The sequence below is a fragment of the Cervus elaphus genome, chromosome 5, assembly GCF_910594005.1.
Source record: "Cervus elaphus chromosome 5, mCerEla1.1, whole genome shotgun sequence".
NCBI classification, from domain to species: Eukaryota; Metazoa; Chordata; class Mammalia; order Artiodactyla; family Cervidae; genus Cervus; species Cervus elaphus.
The window spans coordinates 122,039,527-122,065,866 of NC_057819.1; the positions used below are offsets into that span (position 1 = coordinate 122,039,527).

At 47.0% G+C, this 26,340-nt stretch overlaps 1 protein-coding gene across 1 annotated transcript; it reads left to right on the forward strand.

Annotated features, from left to right (window-relative positions):
- The first annotated feature begins 146 nt into the window (after positions 1 to 146).
- On the forward strand, positions 147 to 26,256 carry WDR45B (WD repeat domain 45B). Its single transcript, XM_043905110.1, has 10 exons — positions 147 to 378; positions 4,616 to 4,690; positions 12,953 to 13,054; positions 16,621 to 16,708; positions 17,758 to 17,852; positions 20,128 to 20,318; positions 20,911 to 20,996; positions 21,709 to 21,810; positions 22,272 to 22,393; positions 22,771 to 26,256. The coding sequence occupies exons 1-10, from the start codon at positions 312 to 314 to the stop codon at positions 22,875 to 22,877; spliced, it is 1,035 nt and encodes a 344-aa protein (XP_043761045.1). The 5' UTR covers positions 147 to 311; the 3' UTR covers positions 22,878 to 26,256.
- Positions 26,257 to 26,340: the final 84 nt, after the last annotated feature.

The window sequence follows — 26,340 nt, forward strand, 5'->3', positions numbered from 1 at the left end:
TTCCCGCCCTCAGCCCCGCGCTCCAGAGATGCGACCCCGCCTCTCAGGTCAGGCCCCGCCCCCAAGCTGAGTCGACCCTCCCTCTTCGGACGCGGCCCCGCCCCCCCGTAGACGTGATGCTCTCGGCGTTCCCTCCCCGCCCGGCAGGCCGCGGGTGGATTGCTCGGCGCTCCGCGGTTCCCTGGCTGCGCGCGCAGGCGGTGGGCCTTTCGCTTCCGGCCGCGGCAGCGTCGGCGCTGGCCGGACGGATCCCAGCGGTCGACCTCCCGGAGCGGCATGCGGCGCTGAGGCGCGGTGGATCCCGCGGCGCCATGAACCTCCTGCCCTGCAACCCGCACGGCAACGGGCTGCTCTACGCCGGCTTCAACCAGGACCATGGTGAGGAGAGCCCGTCAGTGGCCCCGGCCCCCCCCTGCCGCCGTTTCCCCTCCGAGCGGGATCCCGCCCTCAGCCCTGCGGTGGCGTCCTCACCGGGTTCAGGCCTCTTCCCCTGCCCCCAGCGTTCTCTCCCCTGCCCCTGAAGCCGCCCTCCTCCCCCAGGCCTCCCCTCTCCCCCGGCCCAGGCCGCTTCCCCGCCGCCCTGACCCCCCACCCCCATCCAGGTCGGACAGTGATGGGATTTTCCGGGGTGGCGTCGGTTCTTTCTTGCCGGTTTAGGGTCCCCAGCGGCCAGGATGGGGTCGCATCGAGGTGGGAATGCCCCTGCAGGCCCAGGACCTCGTCCGCGAAGGTCCTCACCGTTTCTGCTGATTGTCGTAGAATATGCCGCCGGACTCACACGTTTTTTCTTTTGTTGGGTGGCAACCGGACTCTTCAGCCCGGCTTTTGGGGAGATGGCCTTTTTCGCCTTTCTGAAATCTTGCGTGATGCGGGACTGCGCCCCACTCCAACCCAGGGAGGGGGACCCGCGTCGGTTCTGAGGGTTCGCTTTGGAAGCCAGTTTGAAGAGGATCCAGAAGCAGGAACTGCAGGATCTGTGTCTCTGGAGCCAGTTTGGGGTAGAGTTACGTAGGCCGGGCAGGGGTCACCCAGCTGTGTCAGCGCGTGGGCGCGTGGGGTGGTGGCTCCAAGGTTCTGACTGTAGGGCCCCGGGAGAGTAAAGTGTGTTCTGGGAACCGAGGGTAGGCCGGGATTTCCTTCAGGGAGGAGCCCTTAAGGGCGGGAAGAGTTCTTGGAGGGGTGGAGTTGGACGAGGGGGAAAATGTGGGATGCGGGCGGCTGAGCTGGGGACCGCAGGGGTTGTGGGGTCCGCTTTGGGGGCCAGAAGTTGGGGATCAAGCAGTGTGTGGCTGAACGCTTTGGATTTGTATTTCCAGAGGAGGGCCAGTAGTAGGTTTCTTAAAAGGTTCTGATAGTTGAAAACTCATTAAGGAGTTTAGCAACTTCTTAAGAAATGTGCTTTCAATGGAAAGAAGTGACTGATTAAATATTAAGGGCAGGGAGAGGCAGTCCTAAAAAACAAACACGGAAACACAAAGCTTACTGACTCTGTGGCCTTTAAATCCAAGATCTATACCCACACGACTGAGCGACTAAGCACACGTACGTCTTAGGGCCAGATGAGGAATCCTTGTAGTAGGTTTTGGTGTAATAATTGAGGCTCACAATAAAGTTAATTATTTTAGAAACCAGTGAAGTTTATAATGTTTTTATAAAGGTTTCATCAAAGATTATTTAGAAAATACAGCTCTGGCTTTTAAGTGGATATATTTCAGTTTTCTGAAAAATACACTCTCACTTTTGTAAAACCACCTCATTTGGTTGTAATAGTTAAAAGGAAAACTTACAGTGTTGCTGAAAAAAAATGCATTTATACTTAACCTTCTGCTTACCCTTAGCTTAATTCCCTATAATGTAAATGTATGCCAGGTTGTGGAGTTCATTACATTTTGTTTTTATATTGACTTTTAATTTTTACTCAGCATTTTTAGTACTCTCATTGAAACTTTAGCTTTAGAAACCTTTGCTCATAACTTTAAATTGTTCAAACTTTTGACTTATCTTCTCCCAAAGATAAATTGTATTACAGTTTCGAGATTCTGAAGTGTTGATATGTGTGCGTTTTCTATAATCTGGCTGCCGTTTTTCTTTCTCTTCCTGTGGGAAACAGAAGGTTTGAGTGGATACACTTCTGTAGACTAGATTGTCTTGCTGGGACCTAGTCTGAGGCCACAGACTGACTTCGCTGGCTCACTTGGCTGTGGATCTGGAGTGTAGGTGAAGAACACTTGTGTATGGCGTGCACGTGGTTTGTGTGTAGAAGAAGGCCCTTCAGTGATTCTGATGCCCTGTTGCCAGTCGGCTTTCTCTGCACTGTGCTTGATCACTCGCTGTTGGCTTGAGGACTTCTCTGTGGGGAAAAGTTTCATTAAGATAGCAAGGACGGGAAGGTTCATGCCAACTGTTGTGTGATAACCAACTAAAATCAGCTAATTTATTTCTCCCACCCTGCAAAATAGCAAGGATAATGCCTAGCCTTCTTAGAGAGTGGTTTCCAGTCTTGTGTTTGTAGGACTTTTTTTCTAGCTTTTTACTAATGTGCATTCCTCTTACAGAAAAGTGCATGTATCCTAAGTATTCAGCTTGGTGAATTTTCCAAACTGAACACACCTTCCACAGCACCCAGGTTAAGAAACCAAATACCTTGGCACCCTGTGCTCCTTCCGGCCACTCGCCCAGTCTGACTTCTAGCGACATAGATTAGTTTTGCCTGTCTGTACTGTATTTTGTTCCTGGCTTTTTTATTCAGTATCGTGCTTGCAAGAGCTTTTTTCCTGTACTGTTGAGTATAATTGTAGGTCATCCTCATTGGTGCACTATTTCTTTGTGTGACTACATCCCAGTTGGTTTGTCCGTTCAACCTTTGGTAGGCATTTGGGTAGGTTCCCAGTTTGGGGCCATTTCGAGCATGCGGATGCTGCTGGGACCATTCTGTTACCTGTCTTAGTGAATGTGTGTTGTCATTTTTACAAGGCTTGTACACCTAGGAGTAGAATCGACAGTGGCCGTCATGCAGACAGTTTTCCGCAGTGGTTGTCCTGGCTTGCCGTCCTTCCCATGCCTCTCTGCACACTCATTTTGGCCTTTTTGGCCATTTTGGTGGATGTTTAGTAGATTTCATTGTGGTGTATGTGTGAGATTGTATTTGCATTTCCCTGATTCTTCAGGTTTATTAAGCATTTGGATATTCTCTTTTGTGAAGTGTCCAGATCTTTTGCTCATTTTTCTGTTGGGTTGTTTGCCTTTTTCTTAATGGATTTATAGGGATTGTTTGTGTATTTTATACAAGTCTTGTCAGAAATATGTGTGTTCTGGCGAAGACAAGTAAGATTGGTGTAGGCTTAAAACTTGTGGAAGGTGTAATAGTTGAGAAACAAAAGGAAAACTTTCGACTTTGGTATTATTTCCATATTTTCCAGAAAGCCAAGCTCTGATTCTTCTGTCCAGATTACATGATTCCAGTAACACAAAGAGGGAGTTACAGCCCAGAATAAGAGATAATAAGTAACATTGCACTTTCAAGTGAGTGTCAGACTCCAGGCCCAGATAAAGTTCATTTCAGAGCCTGAGAGTTAATTACAGAACAGATTCCAACTTCTGGGAAAGCTGTTAAGGTCCTTGTAGTTTTCTGCCTCACTTGGACAAAAAATAGAAGCATGCTTTTCACATTGTGGGGATGGAGTGGTTGATAGAATAGAATAATGTCATTCCAGTGCTGGAACACGGATCAAAACCAGAAGAGACTCTGAGGATGGCTTTGGCTTTCAGGTCAGTGATGTGTTGAGCTGAGGGTCCAGCCACTGCAGCTTGTCTTGGGAAAAGAAATGGAAAGTTTGGTGTTTCTTTCTGGTCACAAGTTTCATATGAGCCAGCAGTCGAACTTGGTGGTGTTGACAGAGATTAATGTGGTCTTGATTACACTTAGGCAAGTGAAGTCCAGATCACAGGGTCATCTTAAAACTTGAGTGCTTCCTTCACTTCCTCACAGCATTTTCAGCTGGACCGTTAACAGTCTGGTGTGTGACTTGGGGATGGTGACTGAGATGGATTTAGGGAGTTAGGATTAGTTCCAGGTGGGAATGAGGTCATGGAGACCTCAAGCTGCCTTCTAACTAAAAGACTGTCCATGCTAGCACTTCCACCCCTTCTCCAACTGGATGTGTCCCTGCCTGCTGAGGTGGCCTGCTTTGTGGCTGTCCTCTTGGACTCTCTTGGGCTTAGGGCCTGATACAGCCCTGGAGAGGTGTGTTGGGAACGGGGAGGCCAGTGGTGGGCATTAGAGGCTGGAGTTGAGGGACATGTGGGGTGGCAGAGTGGCTGGTTCGGTAGCTGGTGAGCCCCTCTTGCAGGAGTTAAGTGTTGGAGCAGAGAGCCTGGTCCATGGGATGCCAGAAGGGCCCTGCGGAGGTAAGTGGAGTAACGTGCAAACCCTCTGATAGCAGTCCATGAGGCAAGTCATCGTGACACATGCAGACCACATCCGTGTGGCCTGAGCATCCACGAGAGTTCCTCAGAGAGGCCACTGTCTCTGGACCCCTTGCATGTGCTGCTCCAGGCCTGGGGTCTTCAGCTGAGACCCCAGTGAGGTGATTAATTTGTCTCTCTCACACTTTAGGATGCTTTGCGTGTGGGATGGAAAATGGATTCCGAGTCTATAACACCGATCCACTGAAGGAGAAAGAGAAGCAAGGTGAGAGTGACACATTTCTTGGTTTCTGCCCGTCTCCAGTCCTCAGGATCTAGGTACTGTCTCTCAGACTGGAGCGGAGTGGGCTGTGAGAGGTGGTTGTTCATGGCCCTGTCAGCCTGGATGCAGCTCTGCTCTTCCTCGTGCTGAGCTTCTGTGAGTGCTGGGCTCTGTGGACTGGGCGCAGTATGATTCAGTGGGTACTGGTGACTGGTGAACCCAGCACCTGCTGGCCCTGCTGAGAGAGTCAGGTGTGGTTGTGCTGGCCTCTTCGTGCTTCCTGTCCAACGTGAAGCTGTAGGGAGCTGAAGTGAGGGCTTTAGATATAGCAGGTAGGACTTTGACTCTTAAAATAACTCTTTCTTCAAAAATACTATTGTGGCAATAAATTATACTTGCTTTTGTTTTCTTATTTCAGTGTCTTTTTTTTTTTTTTTTTTAAATTTCAGTGTCTTAAATTATGTTTTCATGGAATACAAGTTTTCACAAGCTGAAATCAGGAATTCTTTTGGTAAAATAAAATAATGGTGGTCCTTTTCCCATTTGTCAGGAAAAATGTGTAATTTAACGGGTAGAATTTTCCCATTTGCTTCTTTCCTACATATTTTTCTTAAGTGACTCCTGGTCCTTTTTTTTTTTTTTTCCTTAAGTGACTCCTGGTCCTTACCTGCCAACAGATGAACAAATCTCAGATAAACCATAAACAGCGAGAAACCTCCTTTTTCTTCCTGCAGTTATGGTTTTGGTATTTATTCAGTGTGCAAGTTATATTTTCTGATGCAAGAACCATTTCTCACCTGTAAGAGGAAGTCACTGCATTCTTATGCTCCCCTATCAGCCCCCTTCTGTTTTGACAACTAATAGTCACATCAGGGATTTTCAGAAATTTTTTTTTTTCAGCAGTGAAACCTCTTTGTCAAGTAAAATCTTCTATACAACCCTGGTATGTAAAACAGCAAGTGATACTTTATTTCTAGAAGTTTATTTTGTAAGCTGAAGTCTGTTCAGTTCAGTCCCTCAGTCATCCCGACTGCAGCACGCCAGGCTTCTGTGTCCATTACCAATCCCGGAGCTTACTCAGACTCAATGTCTGATGCTGAAGTCTGTAATTTTTATTTATTAGAGAAAGACCAGGGTAGCCAGGTGGTAAAAGGCTCAGACTCTGGACCCACACTGTTTAGATCCCAGTCCTGCTCTTCTCCATATCAGGTGGCTGCGTGATATGGGGCAAGAGTACCCTTGGGCAGGTTACTCACCTTCTCTTGGCCTCAGTTTCTTTTTGTGTAAAAGTGAAAATGTTAACTGCCTACCTCCTAAGTTTATTGTAAAGATGGATGAATTAGGATGAGGGAGACACACGGGCTAGTGGCAGCACACACACTGAAAGTGCTTTGTAAGCTTATTTGCTCGTCATTGGTCCAGCAGTGTGACCTTTAAAGAGTGGGTCTTTGGAATTAATGAGGGTTATAGGCGATGGTGGGAGTTTCCTCTCGGTCTTCTGTGCTTCTGACTTCTATTTAATTTGGTTAGGTTGCATCGTAAATTAAGACAGCTCTGTTTTATACAGAAAAATAGTTCCAAAGTATTTTGAAACAGCTTGCCTTGCGAATTTCCAGATGCTTTTTACCTAAATTGACCTAGAAGCTTAGGAACTAGACTCCAGTGTCAAAGTTGAATCATTAGCGGCATATTAAAAGTTGCTTCCTAAGTAATGAAATGTTTACAGTGACTCTAGGATTTCTTATAACAGTAAGTTAAAACAAGAAGTATCTCAGCCCTCAGGAAGGCTTGCTATGGTCATGTCGCAGTGCTGTGTCTGTTCCCCGTCCCTGCTCAGCTGCACTGTGTCTGGGTCATACTGTCTCTGAGCTTCGCTTGTGGTGAATTTTGCACTTGCCAGGGATCCAGCAGGGCCATGTGGTGCTTACTGATGGCGTCTTTAAGGACTCCACCTACATATGCCTGCAGGCTGGTCCGCTGCTTTATTTCTGGCAGCGAACTCAAAACAGGCAGAAGACTTGACCTTGTTCCTATTTTATCGTCGAGATTTGCTTTCCTGTATGAGAAAGGAAGTGTGCCTGCATTGGAGGGTCATTCCCAGATCTGGGCTTTCAGGTTTGTCTGCGCTGTGACCATGGCTCTGCGTAGGGGGACTGCACGACAGGCTGTGATCCGCCGGCATCTTGCAGTCACACCCACTGCTGGATGGAGCTGGCAGTGCCAGGAAGCTGTCTTGGGCATCCTGGGTCCCCTGCACAGAGCCGAGTGGCTCCCTCAGGAGGAGTGGGCGCCCTGGGAGCACAGCCTGTGTGGCGTTCTCACTAGGGTGCTGCAGGGCCAGAGTGTAGGACTCTGATTCATGTACATCACACACACATCCAAGCATATCCTGGCAAGAAGGTTCAAGTCATAATTTGAATAAAGATGTGTCAGGAGTAATACATTTGGATAAAATTATATCTAAGTGGTTATAAAAATAAAAGGAGTACTGAAAAAGTTAACTCCAGTCTACATTTAGAAACACAACCCTCCCACATTCCAAAGGTGACTAGAACTTCTGTAACCCACGCTCAATGAACTTGCAAGGTCCTTAAGACCCTTGTCTTCGGCGCTGCCTGACTCCTCTTACACACCGCCAGCGCTCACACGTGTAACGTGGGCAGCCGTGTGTGGGGAGCAGAGGGCACACGGAGGCCTGGATGGGATGACTCGTGACAGACGGGACAGCAGCTGAGGCCACTTGTTTCTGAGCCCACTAAGCTGGGCTGGAGGATGCAGTGATGAGTAATGTGGGCAGGGTCCTTGGTGAGACCACCCAGTGACTGGAAATAACAGGTGACCTGTCTGCACACGGTCCATGATGCTGCCCAGTTCAGCACCTGCCTGACCTGCCAGTCTTTCAGGGTCTTACCCATGGCCCGTCATCCTCCAATTTCAGAGCAGGTCGTGTGGGCTCCATGCCCTGTGTGGTCAGTCAGTCCAGCACGTGGTCAGTGACGGAACGAGAAAGAAGGGGGAAGCATGTGAGGTGGAGGGGGCTGAGCTGATTGGGGGTGTAGGGGGAATGGGGTTGTGTCCAAGTTTGCGATGGCTCTGGGGAGGGTGTGGAAAGGCACATTCCTAGCCTTGATGGTACAAGTTTAAATTGGTAGAACCTTTTTGTAGAATAAAGATGTTTCATTTTTTATATTTGCGCACATACACGCATACTCTGATCCAACAATCACACTTAAAGGATTTTATCTGAAGGAAAAAATTGGGAAAAAGACAGTAGATGCTGTGGTACATGTGACGTGAGGGTACAGCTGTGACGCACTGTAAGAGCGGATGAGTTGGAAAATAGTATGATGGTGCCATTGGTTTGAGTTCAGTAGTACACACATGATCTCCTTCACAGCTGTTCCTACTTTATGCCTTTCTGTGTTGTTTTATTTTTATAGTGATAATATGTGATTTGTAGGATGTGAAATAATTAAGCTATTTCTATTAAAAGAAAACGCCTGGGAAATAGGAAAGAAGCACGTGAGGGTTGCAGGGCAGATGCCGTGTGAAGAGGCTGGAGGCTAGTGTCATGCTGGAGGGCTGAGTTCTGCCCCATCATCAGTGGAGTGGAGGTTAAGCCAACACTCAGGATGTCCCTCTCCCCCATTTTCTTTCAGTTTCTGTGTGTGTGTGTGTGTGTGTTTATTTTGGCCAAGCTGCTTGTGGGATCTTAGGTCCCAGCCAGGGATTGAACCCAAGGCCTTGGCAGTTGAGAGCTCGGAGTCCTAACCACTGAACCACCAGGGAATCCCTCCAGTTTATCATTTTTTGAGGCAGATCCTCTTGGAAGAGTGGGACATGTCAGGTATTGATTTGTGCCTGAAACTTTCATTGGTCAAAGTTTCCTGGGAGCCTGTCTTGTGTTCTCCATCTCTCCATAATTTTAGTCTGCTGCACAGCCAGCCACTGGGCCTGGCTGCTTTTAGAGACATGGGTGCGTCTCTGCTTTTTCCGCCAATTGGTGACCCCTGTGGATCTTTCAGGACCAGCCCTTGGGGCCTGGGGCTCGGGGGCTCTAGTGGCAACCTTGGGCTTCCTTTCAGGAGGGCCCCCTCCTCTCCAACTACTTGTGGGCTGTGGCCCTTGGTTTGGGGGAGCTAAAAGTCCTCTGATTCTCCTGGAGTTAGGAGTCTTGCCCTTGATTGCTTCTGCTCTTCCCAGGAAAGCCTCTCGTTTCTCTTTCCCCACCTCACTGGTTGATGCTGAAGAATCTGCTCTTCTCTCTTTCCAAAGTTAAATCCCAGATACCATGACTGTTTCCAGTTGTTAAAACTGCTTCTCTGTCTTAATCCTTAACCCTTAACATCTTTGTAACCTTGACATTAATTTAAAAAAAAAAATCAAAATATAAGCCATAAATTAGGCATCCAGGTAATACAAAATAATTCTGATTTCATGTAACACTGTTTTTGTTGTTAGAAAGAGGCTTAGAGAAAAGTCACAACCTCTATCATTTAAATTAAAATTAAAAAAAAAAAACACCTTTGAAACAGAATGTAATTTCCTTTTAACAGAAATTTTTGGTGATTTCTTCGTGTGAAGTACATCAGTTTTTGTTTTTTTCCGATTGGTTCACTGTGCCCAGGTCACATTTCTGAGGCTGTTGTGCCTCCTGGCATTTCTTTATTCTCCCGTTAGCTTGGTCAGATCTTGAAAGTGCCTCACTGGTTTTAGAGCTTGAGAAGACTTAGGACTGACAAATCCAACATTAATAAGTTTGAAGTCTCAGTGCTCATGTAGTGTTGTTGATATTAGTCTTAAAACATTCTCCCTTGGTTGGATAGTATTTTAAAAATGTATTAGTTACCCCTTGGCATCATTTACAGGTTTCTCCTGATATATTTGATTCTAGAACTTAGAAACTGCACTGAGGAAATAATTGCATTCCTAACAGACCCCCAGAATTCTTCATCTTGCAGAACTCTGTCCCCATTAGATACTGACTGCCCACCCCCAGCCACCATCATCCTACTTCCTATCTTCATGAATTTGTCTAGTCTAGGGACCTCATATAAGTAGACTCATGCAGTATTTGTCCTTTTGTGACTGGCTTATTTCATGTAACATAATATTACATAAACATAGAGGTTGCTTCTACCTCTTGGCTGTTGTGAATAATGCTTCTGTAAACATGCATGTGAAAATGTTTCTTTGCAACCTTGATTTCGTTCTTTTGAATATATACCACCAAGAGGGATTGCTGGGGCGTGTGGTAGTCTGCTTTTAGTTTTTTGAGGAACAACCATACAGTCTCCTGTAGCACCTGCACCAGCAGTGAGTCAGAGTTCCTGTTTCTTCACATCCTTGCCAACATTTGTTATTTTCTGTTTTGTTTTGTTTTGATGGTGGCCTAATTAATGATTGTGGTGACATACGAGTGATATTGTATGATACTTGTCTTTGACTTCCTTCCCTTGGTATGATAATCTCTGGGTTCATCCATGTTGCTACAAATGACATTATTTTGTTCTTTTTAATGGCAGAGTAATATTCCATTGTGTGTGTCTATCATGTCTTCTTTATCCATCTGTATGTTGGTGAACAGTTAGGTTGCTTCCGTGTCTTAGCTATTGTAAATAGTGCTGCTGTGAGCATTGGGGTGCATGTATCTTTTCAAATTAGAATTTTCTCTGGTTATATGCCCAGGAGTGGGATTGCAGGTTAATGTGGTGACTCTATCTTTAGTTTTTAAAGGAACCTTCATACTGTTCTCCATAGTGGCTATACCAGTTGGTATTCCCACTCACAGTGTAGGAGAGTTCCCTTTTCTCCACACCCTCTCTAGCATGTAAAAAAATAATCCTTATTTGGTCTTAGTTGCAGCACCCAGGATCTTGCATATTGGCACAGGCTGTTTGTTGCGGCATGCAGGCTTCTGAAGTTGCGGAGCTTAGTTGCTCCACAGCATATGGGATTTTAGTTCCCCATCAGGGATCCTCTGCCTTGGGAGGTGGGTTCTTAACCACTGGACCACCAGGGAAGTCCCTCCAGCATTTAGCATTTGTGGACTCTTTGATGATGGCCATTCTGACTGGTGTGAGGTGGTGCCTCAGTGTAGTTTTTGATTTGCATTTCTCTAATAACTAGCAGTATTGAACATCTTTTCATGTGCTTGTTGGCCATTAGTATGTCTTCTTTGGAGAAATATCTCTTTAGGTCTTCTGCCCATCTTTTGTTTGGGTTGTTTGTTTTTGTCATTATTGAGTTTTATGAGTTGTTTGTATATTTTGGAAATTAATCCCTTCTTGGTAGCATTGTTTGCAAATGTTTTCTTCCAGAATGTAAGTTGTCTTTTTGTTTTGTTTATATGGTTTCCTTTGCTGTACAAAAGCTTTTAAATTTAATTAGGTCCCATTTGTTTAGTTTTGTTTTTATTTCCATTACTTCAGGAGATGGATCCAAAAAAGTATGGTTGTGATTTATGTCAGAAAGTGTTCTGCCTATGTTTTCTTCTAGGAGTTTTATAGTATCTCGTCTTACATTTGGGTGTTTGTTTGTTTCTTCTTTTGGTTTGGTTTTTACTGGGTTTTTTGGCCATGCCATACAGCAAGTGGGGTCTTAGTTCCTCAACCAGGGATTGAGCCCGTGCCCCCTGCAGTGGAAGTGTGGCGTCTTAACCACTGGGCCACCAGGAAAGTCCTACATTGAGATTTTTAATCCATTTTGAGGTTTCTTTTTTCTTTTTTTTTTTTTTTGAGTTTTATTTTTGTATATGGTTTTAGAGAGTGTTCTGATTTCCTCCTTTTAGTTGTTGTTGTTCAGTCATGTAGTCGTATCCAACTCTTTGTAACCCCATGGACTGTAGCCCACCAGGCTCCTCATCCATGTGATTTTCCAGGCAGAAATACTGAGTGAGTTGCCATTTCCTTTTCCAGGAGATCTCCCTGACCCAGGGATTGAACCCGAGTCTCCTGCATTGGCAGGTGGATTCTTTACTGCTGAGCCACCAGGGAAGCCCCTCTTTATGTAGTGGTCCAGTTTTCCCAGCACTGTTTATTGAAGAGATTGTCTTTTCTCCATTGTATTTTCTTGCCCGCTTTGTCATCTGCCTGCCAGTGCAGGAGATGTAGGAGAGCTGGGTTCGATCCATGGGTCAGGAAGATCCCCTGGAGTGGGAAATGGCAACCCACTCCAGTATTCTTGCCTAGAAAATTCCGTAAGGTTGCAAAGAGTCAAACATGACTGAGCAGCTGAGCACACCGCACATCTTCCCGTACCTGGTGAGCGCCGGGGAACCAGGTGAGGCCCCTGGTGGTGGAGGCGTGTCCTGGCCTGGGGGGTGGAGGATCCCTGGGCTGTCACGGGTCTGAGGCCACGTACCAGCAGGGAGCGGTTTAAGGACTGAAGCGTCGTCGTCCTTTGAGTTTGGGCTGTGGCCACATTCTGTTAGAGCCAGAATTGCTTGAGGTGGCTGTGTGTCACAGGACAGTACATTGTTTGTAAGGAGAGCTGTGTTCCTTGTGGATAGTATCAAGTACAGAGTCCTTTCTAGGGTTTCTACTAGGCCTTGAGTTGGAAACTTCTCAAGTGAGCCTGTGGACTTTGGGTCCATCTGGTGTGCCTCCCACTAGACAGGTAGGAGTCAGTTCTTAGGTTAACTGCTGATTCTCTAAGGTTTGGGCTCCTCGCTTGCCCTCTGCTGTGCCCTCACTGTCCCGGGAGCCTGGGACAGACCAGAGTGGGGCTGAGGGGCCGGGGGGGCGCCCAGCTGTGACATGGACCATTCAGAGAGCAGTGTGCTCCTCTGACTCCCCACACTCCTCGTGGGGGTTCTGTTGTTCCCCTGAGTACTGGGCTTCCTTCTGTCATGGAGCACACCTGAAAATCTGCTGACATACTCCCCTTCACATAATTTGTGAACATTGGTGAACATTTTGGACTTCCAGAGGAAGAAGTGTTTAAAAGTGGTGAAAAGGAATTCCAGCTTTTGCATCAGACCATTTGAGATGCTTTCTCAGATCTTACTTACTTTGCTGCACTTTAAATTATGAATTCAGATATTTCATACATTTTGCTATATTGGCTTCTTAGGTGATCAGTGTTTATACATGAAAATACAGTTGTTGATGCTGAGAGGTTTGAAGCTAATTATTTTCCTAGCTGGTCACTATTTTCATTTCTGATCATAGATACAGATTGCTGATTAAAAATCAAATGCTGACTGTTTTTACCTTTTTTTTTTAAATGTAAAATATACATACTGACTTCTTTTTATCATTTCAGAATTTCTAGAAGGAGGAGTTGGCCATATTGAAATGTTGTTTCGCTGCAACTATTTAGCTTTAGTTGGTGGTGGGAAAAAGCCAAAATACCCTCCGAACAAAGGTAGGTAAAATAATCCTGCATTTGATAATGCGTCTCACGTGTAGTCCCATCTTGAACTTTATAGAGTATCTTTGTGTCTCTGGCCACACTGGATCTCCCCTGGTGGCCCTGTGACTCCTGAAGGGACAGAAGCATGCAGAAAGAGTGCTGTGCCCTCTGCTGTTCCCAGAAGACACATGTGACCAGAGTCACTTTTCTCCGTGGAGAGAGAGCACCTGCTTTTCACTCGGGTTGACTGGATGGGGGCCTCCACCCACATTTTGTCCTGGCTGTTCTTCTGCGGTGGGTGTTCTGTGCTGTGAGTTTCGTTGAAAGCCAGGTGTGGGGAGGCGACTTCTGCAGAGAGCCATGGACTCATGGAAACGCATAGAACCGAGAACAGCTGGGCTCTGGGTTGAAGAGTGTTGTTCCTGGTATGCATGTGTGAGCCTGTGTTCAAAGAGACGGCAGTGTCAAGGGTGTGGCTCTTTGAAAGTAAGGGAGAAACACAAACTTTACTAGTTCAGCTGACTGTCACGTGTCTGTAAAGGTAGGTGTCGTTCGGGGCACAAGGAAGAAACCCAGTGAAGGAGGGTAGAGCAGGGGAAGAGGTGGACGGGGAGAAGGTGGGGGCAGACCCCGGGGCTTCAGGTGCCAGGTGAGGGTGTGGTTGGGAAAGCAACGCCCGCAGTTCTCAGGAACAGTCTCAGGACACAGTTAAGAATAAGCTCAGCAGACGCGGCAGTTGGCAGAAAAGAAAGGGGAGCTGTGTTCACAGAAGAGGCAAGAGAGGAAAGTGAGTGTGGGCATCAGGCAGATGCTAGAGGCGGCAGGAGGCCTGGGTGACCACTGCCGCCCTAGGGGACTGTTGAGTTGGAGCCCACTGGTGACAAGCTCCACCATGTCAGGGGCCACGAGACCACTCTCTTTCAAAGCTTGGTGGGAAAGGAAAGGAGTATAGCAAGGGAGGTCTCCCTACAGAGAATAAAGGTTGGGGGTGAGCTGAAGATCTGCCTGAGACCATAAAGTAAAGAAAGGGCGGGCACGGAAATGCACAGAGTTCTGTTTGGGCCTGACTGGCAGTTTCTCAGTGCAGCCTGGCGGGTTGTGTGGATGTGATGTGGGGAAGGGAACCCACTCTCAGGTGAGGGTTCGCCCTGATAACATGGGCTGAAGGGCAGGAAGCCTGGCTGCTGTCCAGGTCATTGCCAGCGTGGCGTGGATGGGCAGGACTGTGGCTGTGCGTCCTGGAAGAGGCCCCCCAGAAGTGGCAGTCCTGCAGCTGTGCTGGGGCCAAGGTCAGGTCTCGCAGTAGAACAGGAATTACCTGACCTGGGCTCCGTGGGAATAGGCACAGATCCTGCTGCTAAATCAGCCTTTTTCATATGAAGAATTTCATCGATCACTGGTGAGGAGTCAGGAGCCTGGCCCCACCTGTGGCACTGTTGGGGGAGGGGGGGTCACTGCTCCCCACCCCCAAGGAAGCAGTGAGTTGGATAATCTGGGATCTCTCACCTGTAGCATCTTAGTCTCAGTAAAAAAAAAAAATTCTGAAGTAAGAGAGTCTCAGGAATTTTACAGATTTAGAAGAAAGCAATTTTCTAACTGAACATTTTGAGTAAAATGTAAGCTTTTTGTAGTGTGCTAAAGGTGATTTTTAAGAAAAGAACTTGGTCTTTATTAAACTTACGTAAGGTTAAAAGTAGGTGTTTTCAGTAATGGCAAAATTACTTGTAAATGTTTTCATAATTGCCAGTTAGGATACGTGGTGTTACAGTGTAAAGAATATACTTCTTTGGTTTGTGAGCACAGAATAAAACAGGACTGGAGGAGACTGGTTGTCATGGTGACCAGCTGGGTCCAGACAGGGTGCTGTTCCGGGAGCAGAGAGGCCCTTTCCTTTTTAGAAGGGAGTCCAGAATTTTGAAATACTGATTTTGATATTAACAACTATATTATTAAAAGACAGAATCCCGCCCAGTACATTTTAAATTTCCAGTTCCCTGCAGCAAAGCAGCTTACAACTTTCAGAGGCCACAGGGAGTTGGCATTAACTGGAGTCCTTGGATTTTTCTCACTACCCAAGTCATCGTGTCCAGTCACTTTTGTTTTGTGAGTGAAAATTCATGCTGCTGCATCTGGCGTTTAATCATACTGTTTCCAAACGTTTCTGAAAATGGGGTTCACCTGTTTTTATGACACCCTTGACATCCTTCTGTCTGGGCTTCTGTCTGGTTTGAGCCGGTTCATGTTGAATTACAGACTTTCTGGTGTTAGGTTGCAGGGCCAGAGGAAGTTCATTGAATCGCCTTTTGTGTTCATGAGTAGAGTGTCCTTTGCCCAGAAAAGTTGTGGCCATTTGGTTTTGGAATGATGTTATTTTCAATAAGGTAACCGTTTACTCACTGACATGTTGGTGCCCTATAAGGAGAAGCTGACGGGAGAAGTATATCATAGATGGTGTTTCAAGGAGCAAGAGGATAATTCTCTGCTTCATTTTTGAGTGGTTATGAATTATAACTAACCTCTTCAATAGTAAATATGTTCTATGTTAATAATTTTGGCAGTTCTGGTAGGCTGGTATTCAGTTCTTTCTTGATTTGAAACTTAGATGACACTTACCCATTCTAACAAAACTGACCCTGAATCCCACCCCCTGGACTGTTGTTGGTCACGTGTTGAGACCTTGAGGGAAACATTCTTTCCTTTCCATGCTCAGTCATCTGTGACCTGGCTGCGGAGGGAGCTTATTTCCCTCACCACACGTGCCTCACACCCAGCTTTTCAAGTGGAGGAAAGAAGAGGTCTGGACACACACTCCTGATCCTCCAGGGTTGTCTGAAGTCGTCTCAGCCCTTGGGACGTAAACTGCTGATCCATCCTGATGGAAGCTTGTGGTGTGAGCAGAAGGCATTCTCCAGCTTGAAGCAGAGTGAGAACAGTCAGGGCCGAAGAACCCTGACCTGGGTTTTTATGTGTCTGATTTCCTCATGAAACAACCCTTTCAAAAATAAAAAAAGAAAAAGAAACAGACCTTTCTTTTCTTGGTCCAGGTTTATCTCCAGCACCTGGTACCTGTGATTGGGCTTGCTTTTCGGCTCAGTCTAACGGAACCAAGGAGAGAGAGGTGGAGAGAAGTTTGCCTGAAAACTAGGGAGGAGGTTCGAGTGTGTGTATGTGTTGAGAGGCAGAGGTTGGGTACCTGAGGTGTGAGCAGGCATGCTGCAGAGTGAAGTGGGAGGGCGGGAGGGAGCAGCAGGACCTGGGAGAGCTTTATATCTAGGAGTTAATTTTGTAAGATGGTCTGTAATTTTTATTTCTTAGAGAAAGACCGTGTGGCTGGTGGTAAAAGACTCTGGGCCCACACTGTTTAGATCCCAGTCCTCCTCTGCCCTTTGTCAGCTTGCTGTGTGACCTTGGGCAGGTTACCTTCTCTCGGCCTCAGTTTCTTTATATACAGATGAAGAGGATAACTGCCCCTCACCCCTATCAGATGTTCCTGATGTGAAGACTCCCTCAGGAGTGCCTCTAGCTAGCCAGCCTCTGGCCTGTTCGTTGTCGTGTTCATAAATTCTTTCTTGTTTCAGTGATGATCTGGGATGACCTGAAGAAGAAAACTGTGATTGAAATAGAATTTTCTACCGAAGTCAAGGCTGCCAAATTACGGCGAGATAGGTAGGTTTGGTGTCTTATTTTTCAAGGTAGAGTAGTCACCTTCTCTGAAGTTGGCTGAAATAATTTTATATTGAAGGAAGAGATGTGTTTGGGAAAATGATGTATAAAAAATAAGGCTCTAGTTTTTGACTCAAGAACATAGGGAAGGCAGTGAGTTTCGTTTGCCTCCTGGGATCCTTTCACAGTGGGCAGTCAGTGGGTGTGGGTGCGCCTCCGTGCACTTGCCCTGGGCTGGCCCCGCCCTCCAGCTCTCAGTCCTCCAGGGCAACCGTCCTACCCGCCAGGTGCAGACAGAGGACGTGAGTTTTGACCCCTGAATTGCCTCCCTTTTAGCCCACGCTTGTCCACATCATGCCTCATAAATGTTTCAGTTTGAAGGTAAAGGAGAACTCAGGAACTGCTCACGGAGAGTGTTATTGAATCTCACCTGTTGAAGGTAGCCAGTCTCTCGCAGACATTGCCCCTCGTGTTTAGTAGAACACAGGAGTTTTTCCTAATATTTTGATCGCAGTGGGGCAAAGCTTGGGTTTGTTTTGTGGCATGGGGTGTGAATGGAGTCTGTCATCCTGCACTTGTAGGTAGACTTGTATCTTCCAGGAATGTCAACATTTCGGGCTTGTAATAATGCAAATCCTGGAGCCAAATGAAGGATCTACTTTCTCACATTTCTGAATTGTCAAGACATGTCTAAAAGTGTGTTAAGATAGAATTTCTGACTTTGTGTCCTACTTGGTTCTTATGCTATAGATAGAATGGTTGATGAGAATGCCGCCCCCCCCACACCCCACACCCCACCACACCTTGGGCTGTACCTGCCTCTTCCCGGGTGGGAAGGGCTCAGGCCTAGGGTCAGCCTCTGCCCTCCGGCTCCCTGCCAACCTGCTCTGCAGACCTTGCTGCCCCGCTCCTGGGGTCAGGAATGGGAATGATCCTCTTGTATGTGGTTGTTGGAGTGTTTCTGTTTCCAAATAATAAAATGTTTGAGCCACAAAATGTTTGAGTTTCACTTTGGGGGAGAGAACATTCTGATGGTGTTTTCTTCTTTCCAGAATTGTGGTGGTTTTGGACTCTATGATCAAAGTGTTTACATTCACACATAATCCCCATCAGTTACACGTCTTTGAAACCTGCTATAACCCTAAAGGTAAGAATCCAGAGGAGGATGGATGGTGGAAATGGGCTTCATAAGTCCAGACCAGGTGGAATGCAGACCCTTGCTGGGCGCCTCTCCTGCAGGTGGTCTTGGAGTGACGTCACCCTCGTGGTGGGTCCTGGAGCATCTGGGGTGCTGGGGAAAGGTCTGAGAGGTGTGAGCTCCCCCCACCCCGCTGTGAACTTGCCCTGGGTCACAGCCCAGCCTCCTCACTGTGGAACTGAGACCCCGTCTCTTACCATAAGCTTCTGGGTCTCTCTTGGGACTTTTCACAGTGACTGTCAGCCATTCAGAAGCTCCGTGGTGAGCCTGGAATCCTTGGTTTTATTAAGTTCTGAGATTTCCTTCTTGTTTTCGTCTTCACATGTGGCTTTCTTATTCATTGTGTCATCTTTACTTTGCTTTTAAAGTTTTTGGTTTTTTCTTCTAGCTTTATTGAGGTATACTTTACATAAAACTCACTCGTTTTAAGTGTCTCGTGTGGTAAACTTCAGCCACTGCCACAGTAAGAGCAGAACAGCCCATCACCCCAGAGGCTTCCCAGTCTGCACGTTTCCCACCTGACCCTCAGGTTTTGCCTTTTCAGATAGCTTTGCTATCTTTCTCTTAGCTTAATATGTTTTAGATTCCTTTATTTTTGTGTGTGTGTTTGTTATTATTTTGTTCATTTTTATTGCTGAGTAACATACTATCATATGGATGACCACAGCTGTTGATCCACACCAGATTTTTTGGCTGTTAGGGATAGAAGCTGCTATGTATGTTTACATGCAGGTCTTTATGTGGATTTTTTTTTTTTCATTTCTCTTGCATATATACTGAGGAGTACAATTGCTGGGTCATATTATAATTATTCTTTAGATTCCACATTGTGTTAACATACAGTATCTGTCTTTCTCTGACTTAGCAAAACACCCTCCATGTCATCCATGCTGTTGCAGATGGCAGGATTTCATTCTTTTTTTATGGCTGTGTTGCATTCCATCAGGTGTCTATCCACTCTTTGTGTTTGATTGGAGCATCTAGTCCACGTACATTTAAAGTAATTATTGATAGCTGTGTACTTATTGCCACACGTTGTTTGAGGTTGTTTTGGTAGGTCTTTTTCATTCCTTCTGTTGTTTTCTTCTTTAGTGTTCCGTTTGGATTCCTTTCTCTTCTTTGTGTATCTATTGTAGATTATTGGTTTGTGGTTACTATGAAGTTTATATATAGCAGTCAGTGTGTATGTGTGTGATTATTTTAAATGGCTGACCTCTTAATTTCAAATGTGTTTTAATGGCCCTACGTTTTACTTCCCTCTCTGCACGATTTCTGGTTTTGGCATTGTGTTTTACCTCTTTCTGTGCATCCTTTACTCCTTGCGGATGTAGATGATTTTACTGCTTTTGTCTTTTAACCGGCTTCGTGGGTACTACTGCTCTATATTTGCCTTAACCAGTGAGCTTTATCCTTTAACCGTTCTCATGTTTCTGCTTGTGACCTTTTCTTTTTTGCTTAGAGAAGTGCCTTTACCATTTTTAAAAGCTATTTTTTCTGCATTGGATTACTTTGATACCTTTTTTTTTTTTTTTTTTAAAGTAAGTGTAAGATTTTTCTGGACTCTATTCTGCTCCAGTGGTCTGTGTTTCTGTTCTTATGCCAGTATCAGGCCACCTTGATTTCTGGAACTTTAAGATAATTCTTGATATTGGGTAGAATAAGTCCTCTGATCTTGTTCCTGTGGTATAAGAATTGAAGGAGCTATTCTAGGACCTTTTACTTTCCTTGTAACTTGGTGACAGCTTGTCTCTTTCTTCAGAAAAGCCTGCAGAGATTTTTACTGTGATTGCACTTACTCAGTAGATGGATGAAGGTAGGTTCCAGCCTGAGGTCATAGGACAGCTTTCCACTCACCAGGTCTTTGGTTTTCCTTTGCAGTGTGTTACAGTGTTTTCCATCTATCGTTAAATTTATTGTTGAGTTTCGGGATTTTTTAATGTGTTTGTTAACGGATTCATTTTTAGATTTTACAATTTTGCATTCTCCCAAAAGACAGACATTTGATAAAGTATATTTAATAATTTCAGCAAATGTTTCCAATTATGAAGCCATCTCGAGGGAGCAAACTCTGCTTGGTTCCCTGCTTTCCTTTACTGGGAAAGGATTTTGTGACTAAATCTTACTTTTCTGTGAGACCTGGAAGGCAGAGAGTAGGTGTGGTTGTGTAAAAGCAGAAACATCGAGATGGTCCTGAGTCCTTGACAAGTTTCTTGTCTCTCTTTAGGTCTCTGTGTCCTGTGCCCCAACAGTAACAACTCGCTCCTGGCCTTCCCGGGCACGCACACGGGCCACGTGCAGCTCGTGGACCTGGCCAGCACCGAGAAGCCACCGGTGGACATTCCTGCCCACGAGGGCGTCCTGAGCTGCATTGCTCTCAACCTGCAGGGAACAAGAATTGCAACCGCCTCTGAGAAAGTAAGTAGGTGTGCCTGTCCCACCGGAGGTCGTGCCTCTAGAGTGACCTCGCCTGCTACAGGATGTGGGTTCCTGGCAAACTAGCCCTTCCCTGGAGATCCCAGCTCCCTGAGATTCTTAGCCACCTTTGCTCAGAAAGCAAGTCATAGCTGACAAAGAGGGTCCAAAAGTCATTTTGTTCAGTTGTGCTCCATCTGTTTGGCAGTGGAATTAGTGTTTCTCTTTCTGACTGGCTGTGGGAGCTAGAATTAAGATGCCATTTCCCTGGGTGGTGAGTGAACTGACAGCTCTCGGGGCCTCGGACAGCCTAGGGTGTCTGCCAGTGGAGCGTGTTCATGGGACTCCGAGAGGGCCGTGTGTGGGCTTGGGCCCTGGGCTCCCTGACCCTCTCTCAGCACCTGCTGGCTGCTGTCAGACCAAAGAGATTTTGGTTTGTTCTCAGTGACAACAGGGGGAAAGTTGAGTTTTAGGTTATGTGGGCGAGTTTGGGAAAGACTCCGATGGGTTCATGGGTTTGTGAATAAAAATCATTTCAAAAAAAATTAAAAAGTTGTGAATCTTTGATAATGAAACACTTCACTGTTTTTCAAAGGGGACCCTTATACGAATATTTGATACTTCATCAGGGCATTTAATCCAGGAACTACGAAGAGGATCTCAAGCAGCTAATATTTATTGGTAAGAAAGCACGTTGTTTCACCCTAGAGAAGGGGCCCTATGTGATCTGGTGGGAGAGGCAGGACCACCCACATGAGGCAGGCGGGGGCTGCTGTACTGGAAGGGGCTGGGTTTTTAGTTCACTTTATTATTGCTGACTTAACTCTTTATCTTGGGAATATACACAGAAGTAGAATGTTACAGTTAACCATGGACCTGTCATCCTGCATTTGTCAGAATTTGCCTGTTTTATTTCATCTCTCCACTGTCCCTCCAGCTTATTTTTTTGGTAGTGTCTTCAGGCAGACACTGGAGGCCTTGTTAGCCTGTCTCTAGTCACTTCAGCAAGTGTGTGGAGCTGCACTTGGGCTTAAGTGATAAAAATGTAGGCAGTATCTGCATGTAGCGTCAGCGGGGCCTGTCATGCAACTGACTCTCCCATCTGTCTGCTCTGGGGCCCATCCAGCCAGTCCAAGTGACGCCCCCCATCTCGGGGGCCAGATCATTGGAGGGGAGTTTTTCTTTCCCGGGCAGCTTGTTGGGGTGGCCTCAGGGCCCCTGGGGTAGCAAGGTGGTCTGCTGTTGGCACCTGAGGAGGGGCTGTGCCCTGGTTTTGACTGTGGTAAAATGACTGTCCTGACCATGGGGGTGTTGGAGCAGGGGAGCTGAGGTCAGGACTCGCTCCTGTGTCCACACAAGACCGAGACCTGAGCTTCAACTGCTTTATCTGCAGCATTAACTTCAATCAGGACGCTTCCCTCATCTGTGTGTCCAGTGACCACGGCACGGTGCACATTTTTGCAGCCGAAGATCCAAAAAGGAATAAACAATCAAGGTAGGTTTCCCAGTTGCCTGAGTGCTGGCCCACTGGGTCTGAATCACAGGCAGGATGCTTCTCGTTGGTCATTCATTTGATTTTCTAAAAACCAGTGCAGATTACTTGATGCTAAGACTGGCATCACGACTCGCCCTGCCATTAGCTCCTTAGGAAATCTCATGAGGTTCCAGGCACCTTCTAGGGAGGCAGAGCTTGGTCCTGAGCTCCAACAGTCATCCTCGTGTTTGCCGTTCAGACTGTCGATTTGGTGGCAGTAGAACCCTGTGTCCTGTCTGGTGGTGATGGTTTCTGGGTTTCTAATAGAGCCATTTGTAACAGTTTATTTTTGTGTGAAAAATAATAATTAAAAGCAAAAATAGAATTTAAATCATTAAGGCTAAGCCGACAGTAAGGAGAGCTGTGTCTCTAACTTTGTCATGTGACCATAACCTCCTTTCTTTGCTTCCTTGTCCTCACAGTTTGGCATCGGCCAGTTTCCTTCCAAAATACTTCAGTTCCAAGTGGAGTTTCTCCAAGTTTCAGGTCCCCTCAGGCTCTCCATGCATTTGTGCCTTTGGAACAGAGCCAAACGCTGTCATTGGTAAGTGGTCCTTCTGGGGGGGAGAGTGGCCCCGGGTGTGATCAGTGCCACGCCAGCCTCGCTGGTGTTCCTTCCTCTCTCCTGGGGGTCCCGTATATCCCTCTCGGGGTTCACGCAGCTCCCTGCCGTCTGGGGGTTCCTGGGAAGTTGGTAGGGCAGATCATTTGGTCTTGGAACCAACGACCTGAGAGGGTTCTCCCGTTGCTGCACTAGCTGAGTGGATGCAGCGCTTCCCCCCAGAACGGTGGGTTCTCGGCCGAGCGTGCCCCCACCACGTGCAGATCCCGAGGGCGGCTCAGCCTCCGCTCAGGCTGGGCGGTGCGCTCAGTGCGGGCTGCTTGCTTTTCACGCTGAGTGACACGGTCTCCTCTGCCCAGCGATCTGTGCGGATGGCAGCTACTACAAGTTCCTGTTCAACCCCAAGGGAGAGTGTGTCCGGGACGTGTATGCGCAGTTCCTGGAGATGACGGACGACAAGCTTTGACCCTTCACCGGGAGCACGAGCACCGCGGCCCCTGGGCGCCCAGCGGCCCCTCGAGCTCCTGGGGCTGGTGACGATGGGCCGGAGGGATGGCCCGGGACCTTGTCATGAAGCCACTCATGGCTGTTTTCCGAAGCCAGGCCTCCTGAGTCCAATGTTAAAGGAAGAATCAATGGGGCACGGGGACACTCCCACCTGACCGCCGGCTTCACCATTCGCTTCAGTGGTTCTGCCGTATCCGCCACCTGCAGCCAGGGCTCCGGACAAACTGGGGGCACGTTGAGAAAAGGAGGGACAACGTGAAATTCATTTGTGGCGCCAGATTCCATCCTTTTTGCTGAGTTTGTGATGGAGAGGTGAACACACGTGCAATCTTGGTTCTTTCTCACCAGATATAAGTGGGATTATCACACCGGCAGCCTTAGGAGGAGGAGGGAGGAAGCCCTTCTCCCGTCTAAACTGAAGAAAGTTTAGAGTTCACAGGCTTGGTGTCTCCCTCAGGAGCCACATGTCACATGTCCCCCTCTTGTTGGCGCCATTGGAGTTGAGGCAGCGCCAGGCCTACCCCGTGAACCACACCTGTGGCCTCCTGGCAACACTCTGGGTCAAAGGGAGTTCCCCTTTACTCGTAGGGAACAGAGTAACGCGTAGACTTTAAAACTGAGTCATAGAAGAACGCATCGCTTAATTCGGAGGATACGAAGGGAAACCGGCGTCTCAACAAAGCAGCGCCCGGTCCTGTGGGCTTCGGCCGGCCGCTTCCACTTCCCTCTCTCACCGTCTTCTCTCCCTGTTTTTAAGAATAGCTGCACACTAACATTCTGGGAATGAGAGGCACATACTTTTTTTTAACATTTGATAACTAAAATAGGTTATGGGCTCTATATTGTTAGTACTACTTGAGGTATATATTTAATTTTCTTAAATTCCCTTTAAACTTAATTTTGTTTTGATTTCAGGTTGCAAACATTAAATCTGCAGCTGCAAGCTCTCAGTTTGCCAGTTCTTTTACTGTCATGTAATCAACTAACTTTGTCTGTGGATTTCAATGTAAAGTATGCATGTTACTTTTATGTGTATTTAATCATGAAATTTAATTTTGCACACTTATTTGTAACGTTTCTTTTAAATAAACGTGGCTAATTTTGTTGTATTCTGTACCCATCAAGGGAAGAGAATTGTATGTTATAAAACCACAGCCCGTTTTGTTGGACTGTGGACTGCAGGCTGCAGGAACGGCCCGGTGTGCTTCATGGCCTGAACCATCCGCGGCCGTGTGGGGGCCGGGGGCCTGTGGCAGCCCAGCTCCGGGAGCAGAGAGGAGGAGAGTGGTGTTCCCTAGCAGTGTCCGTCGTCTCTGGTCAGGAGGCTCTGCCTGAGGTCTCTCTGGGGGAAAGCGTGGTGTTGGGCCGCCCATCGGTGTCTCTAACAACAGCCTTAACTTTGGGCCCAGGAGTGAGAGGGGGTATTTCACATCTGTATGATCACTAGTTTATATTTTCCCCAGTACGATGCCTTTAGTGTATCCAAATACACATTCAAGTAGGAAAAGAGTTTTGCAAAGGTTGGTGTCATGGTGAGTGGAGATGCTGCAAGCTGGTGAGGTAAGCTGGGCTGAGTGAGGAACCAGCTCACTGGCCCTGGGAGAGGCCATGCCCAGGAACATTCCATATCCAGGATGTTCTGGCACGTCATTAAGACTCCACAGTGTGGGAGCAGGTGCAGGCTTTGCCACCCCAGGCACAGCCTTGCATGCTTTGTAAAGTGACAGGACAGGGACACCTGGGTGGTGTGTGAGTGACCCCCATCGAGAGGCTCTGTTTGTCTCCTCGGGGGTTTCCCCTCGGGGTGGTGACAACACCGAGTCTTACCTGGGAAGTGCCCTGGATGAGGCTCCTGGAGGGCAGGCTGAGGTCTGGAAGGCCGAGGTGGCGGGAAGAGCTGTCCCTGGCCCGTGGGCTGTTGTGTGAACCTTCCTCGGTTCATTTAAGGACAGCAGCAGACTTGGTTTCTCAAACTGATAACCACTGATTTGTTGCCTAATGTAGGGAAAGCATGTTGTTCTCAGCCAGGGCCACCTCTACTTCCCCTCTTGGCTGAATCCTGCCAGCCCCTGAACGTGGGTGCGGAGGGGTTGGCGTGAGAGTCTCGTGTCCATGGCTCCCCCAAGCCCCACTTAGTGGCTGGGCTGGATCAGCCTGATTCGTGTGTCCCCCAAGTGTCCGTGTGAACATTTGGGAGCCATCTCTTGGGGCCCCACGCACTGGGCTCTCCTGCCTGCTCTCCAGGCTGTGGTCGGACGGTGGGGGCTGGAGGGAGGGCTCCAGTGTGTCCGGTGGGGACAGAGCCCTCCGTGCCCTGCAGCCTCGCCCCCGCCCACGCCCCCGTCTGTCCCGTTAGTCTTCAGTCCTCACCATGGCCTGGGAGGGTGTGGCCCACTCCCCTCCTTACTTTGCAGCTTGTGAGACCAAAGCTTCTCATGTTTGCATTTCCTTTCTGCAACCAAACCAAACTTGTAGGTGATTTCACACAACTTGGTCCCTGGCCTCTTTTCTGTCTGTAAAAGGTATTTCATCAATTTTAGTACTTTTGGAACTTGTGCTAAAATTTTGGTCTTCAAAATGGATCATAAAATACTAATCACAATACAACATGTTCACTGTAAGGTGAACATATAGAAGAATATGAAGTGGGAATCAACATCACCCTGAGTTGCCTCCAGAGACAATGACCTTTAGAACCCCCATGCCTTTGGGGGTGAAGTCTGTGATTTTCAATCGCATTATTGGGACCATTCTTTTAATGTTTCACAATTCAAGAACATTTCAGGACATACTATAATTGCCCAAAGATGCCTACTTGTAGTTTTTGCCTTTATAAACATTTGGAAATGGAAATCCTTGTGCATACATGTTTACACACTTGTCCATCTATTTCTTTGGATAATAGAACTGGAATTGCCAGGCCAGAGGATCTGTATGTGTAAGATTTATCATGCCTGCCATGATTGTGTCAACTTCAATAACCGACATCTCATCCTCACCAGAAGGTTCTGAGCACAAGGTTTTTAATCTTTGATGGAGAAAAAAGATTTCCAATTTTTAGCCAGGTTGAGCATTTTGGAATACATTTACTGGCCATGTGAAATTATTTTGTATATTGCTTACTCGTGCCTTTGCTTATTTTTCTGTTGGTGTATTTTGTTTATAAGGACTTTAAAAATAATCACCCCATGTCATTTTTTTCACTTTGTGTTTGCTTCAGTTTGAGGGGTTTTACTTTGCTGTGTATCTTGAATTTTTACCTAGTCTGATTGATCAGCCTTTTTCCTTTATGGTTTCTAGTATTGGCTCATGATTAAAACAAAACGCTTTTCACTGGGTTCGACGTACGGGTCTTATTTTCATCATTCGGTCTGGGCCTGATTTCCCAGCATGTAATGAATGAGGACAGGGCCTCATCTTTC

Coding starts and splice junctions, on each gene's coding strand:
- WDR45B (XM_043905110.1), top strand. CDS start 312: ATGAACCTCCTGCCCTGCAACCCGCACGGCAACGGGCTGCTCTACGCC. Junction 16,709..17,757: donor GCCAAATTACGGCGAGATAG/GTAGGTTTGGTG, acceptor TCTTCTTTCCAG/AATTGTGGTGGTTTTGGACT. Junction 22,394..22,770: donor AGAGCCAAACGCTGTCATTG/GTAAGTGGTCCT, acceptor TCCTCTGCCCAG/CGATCTGTGCGGATGGCAGC.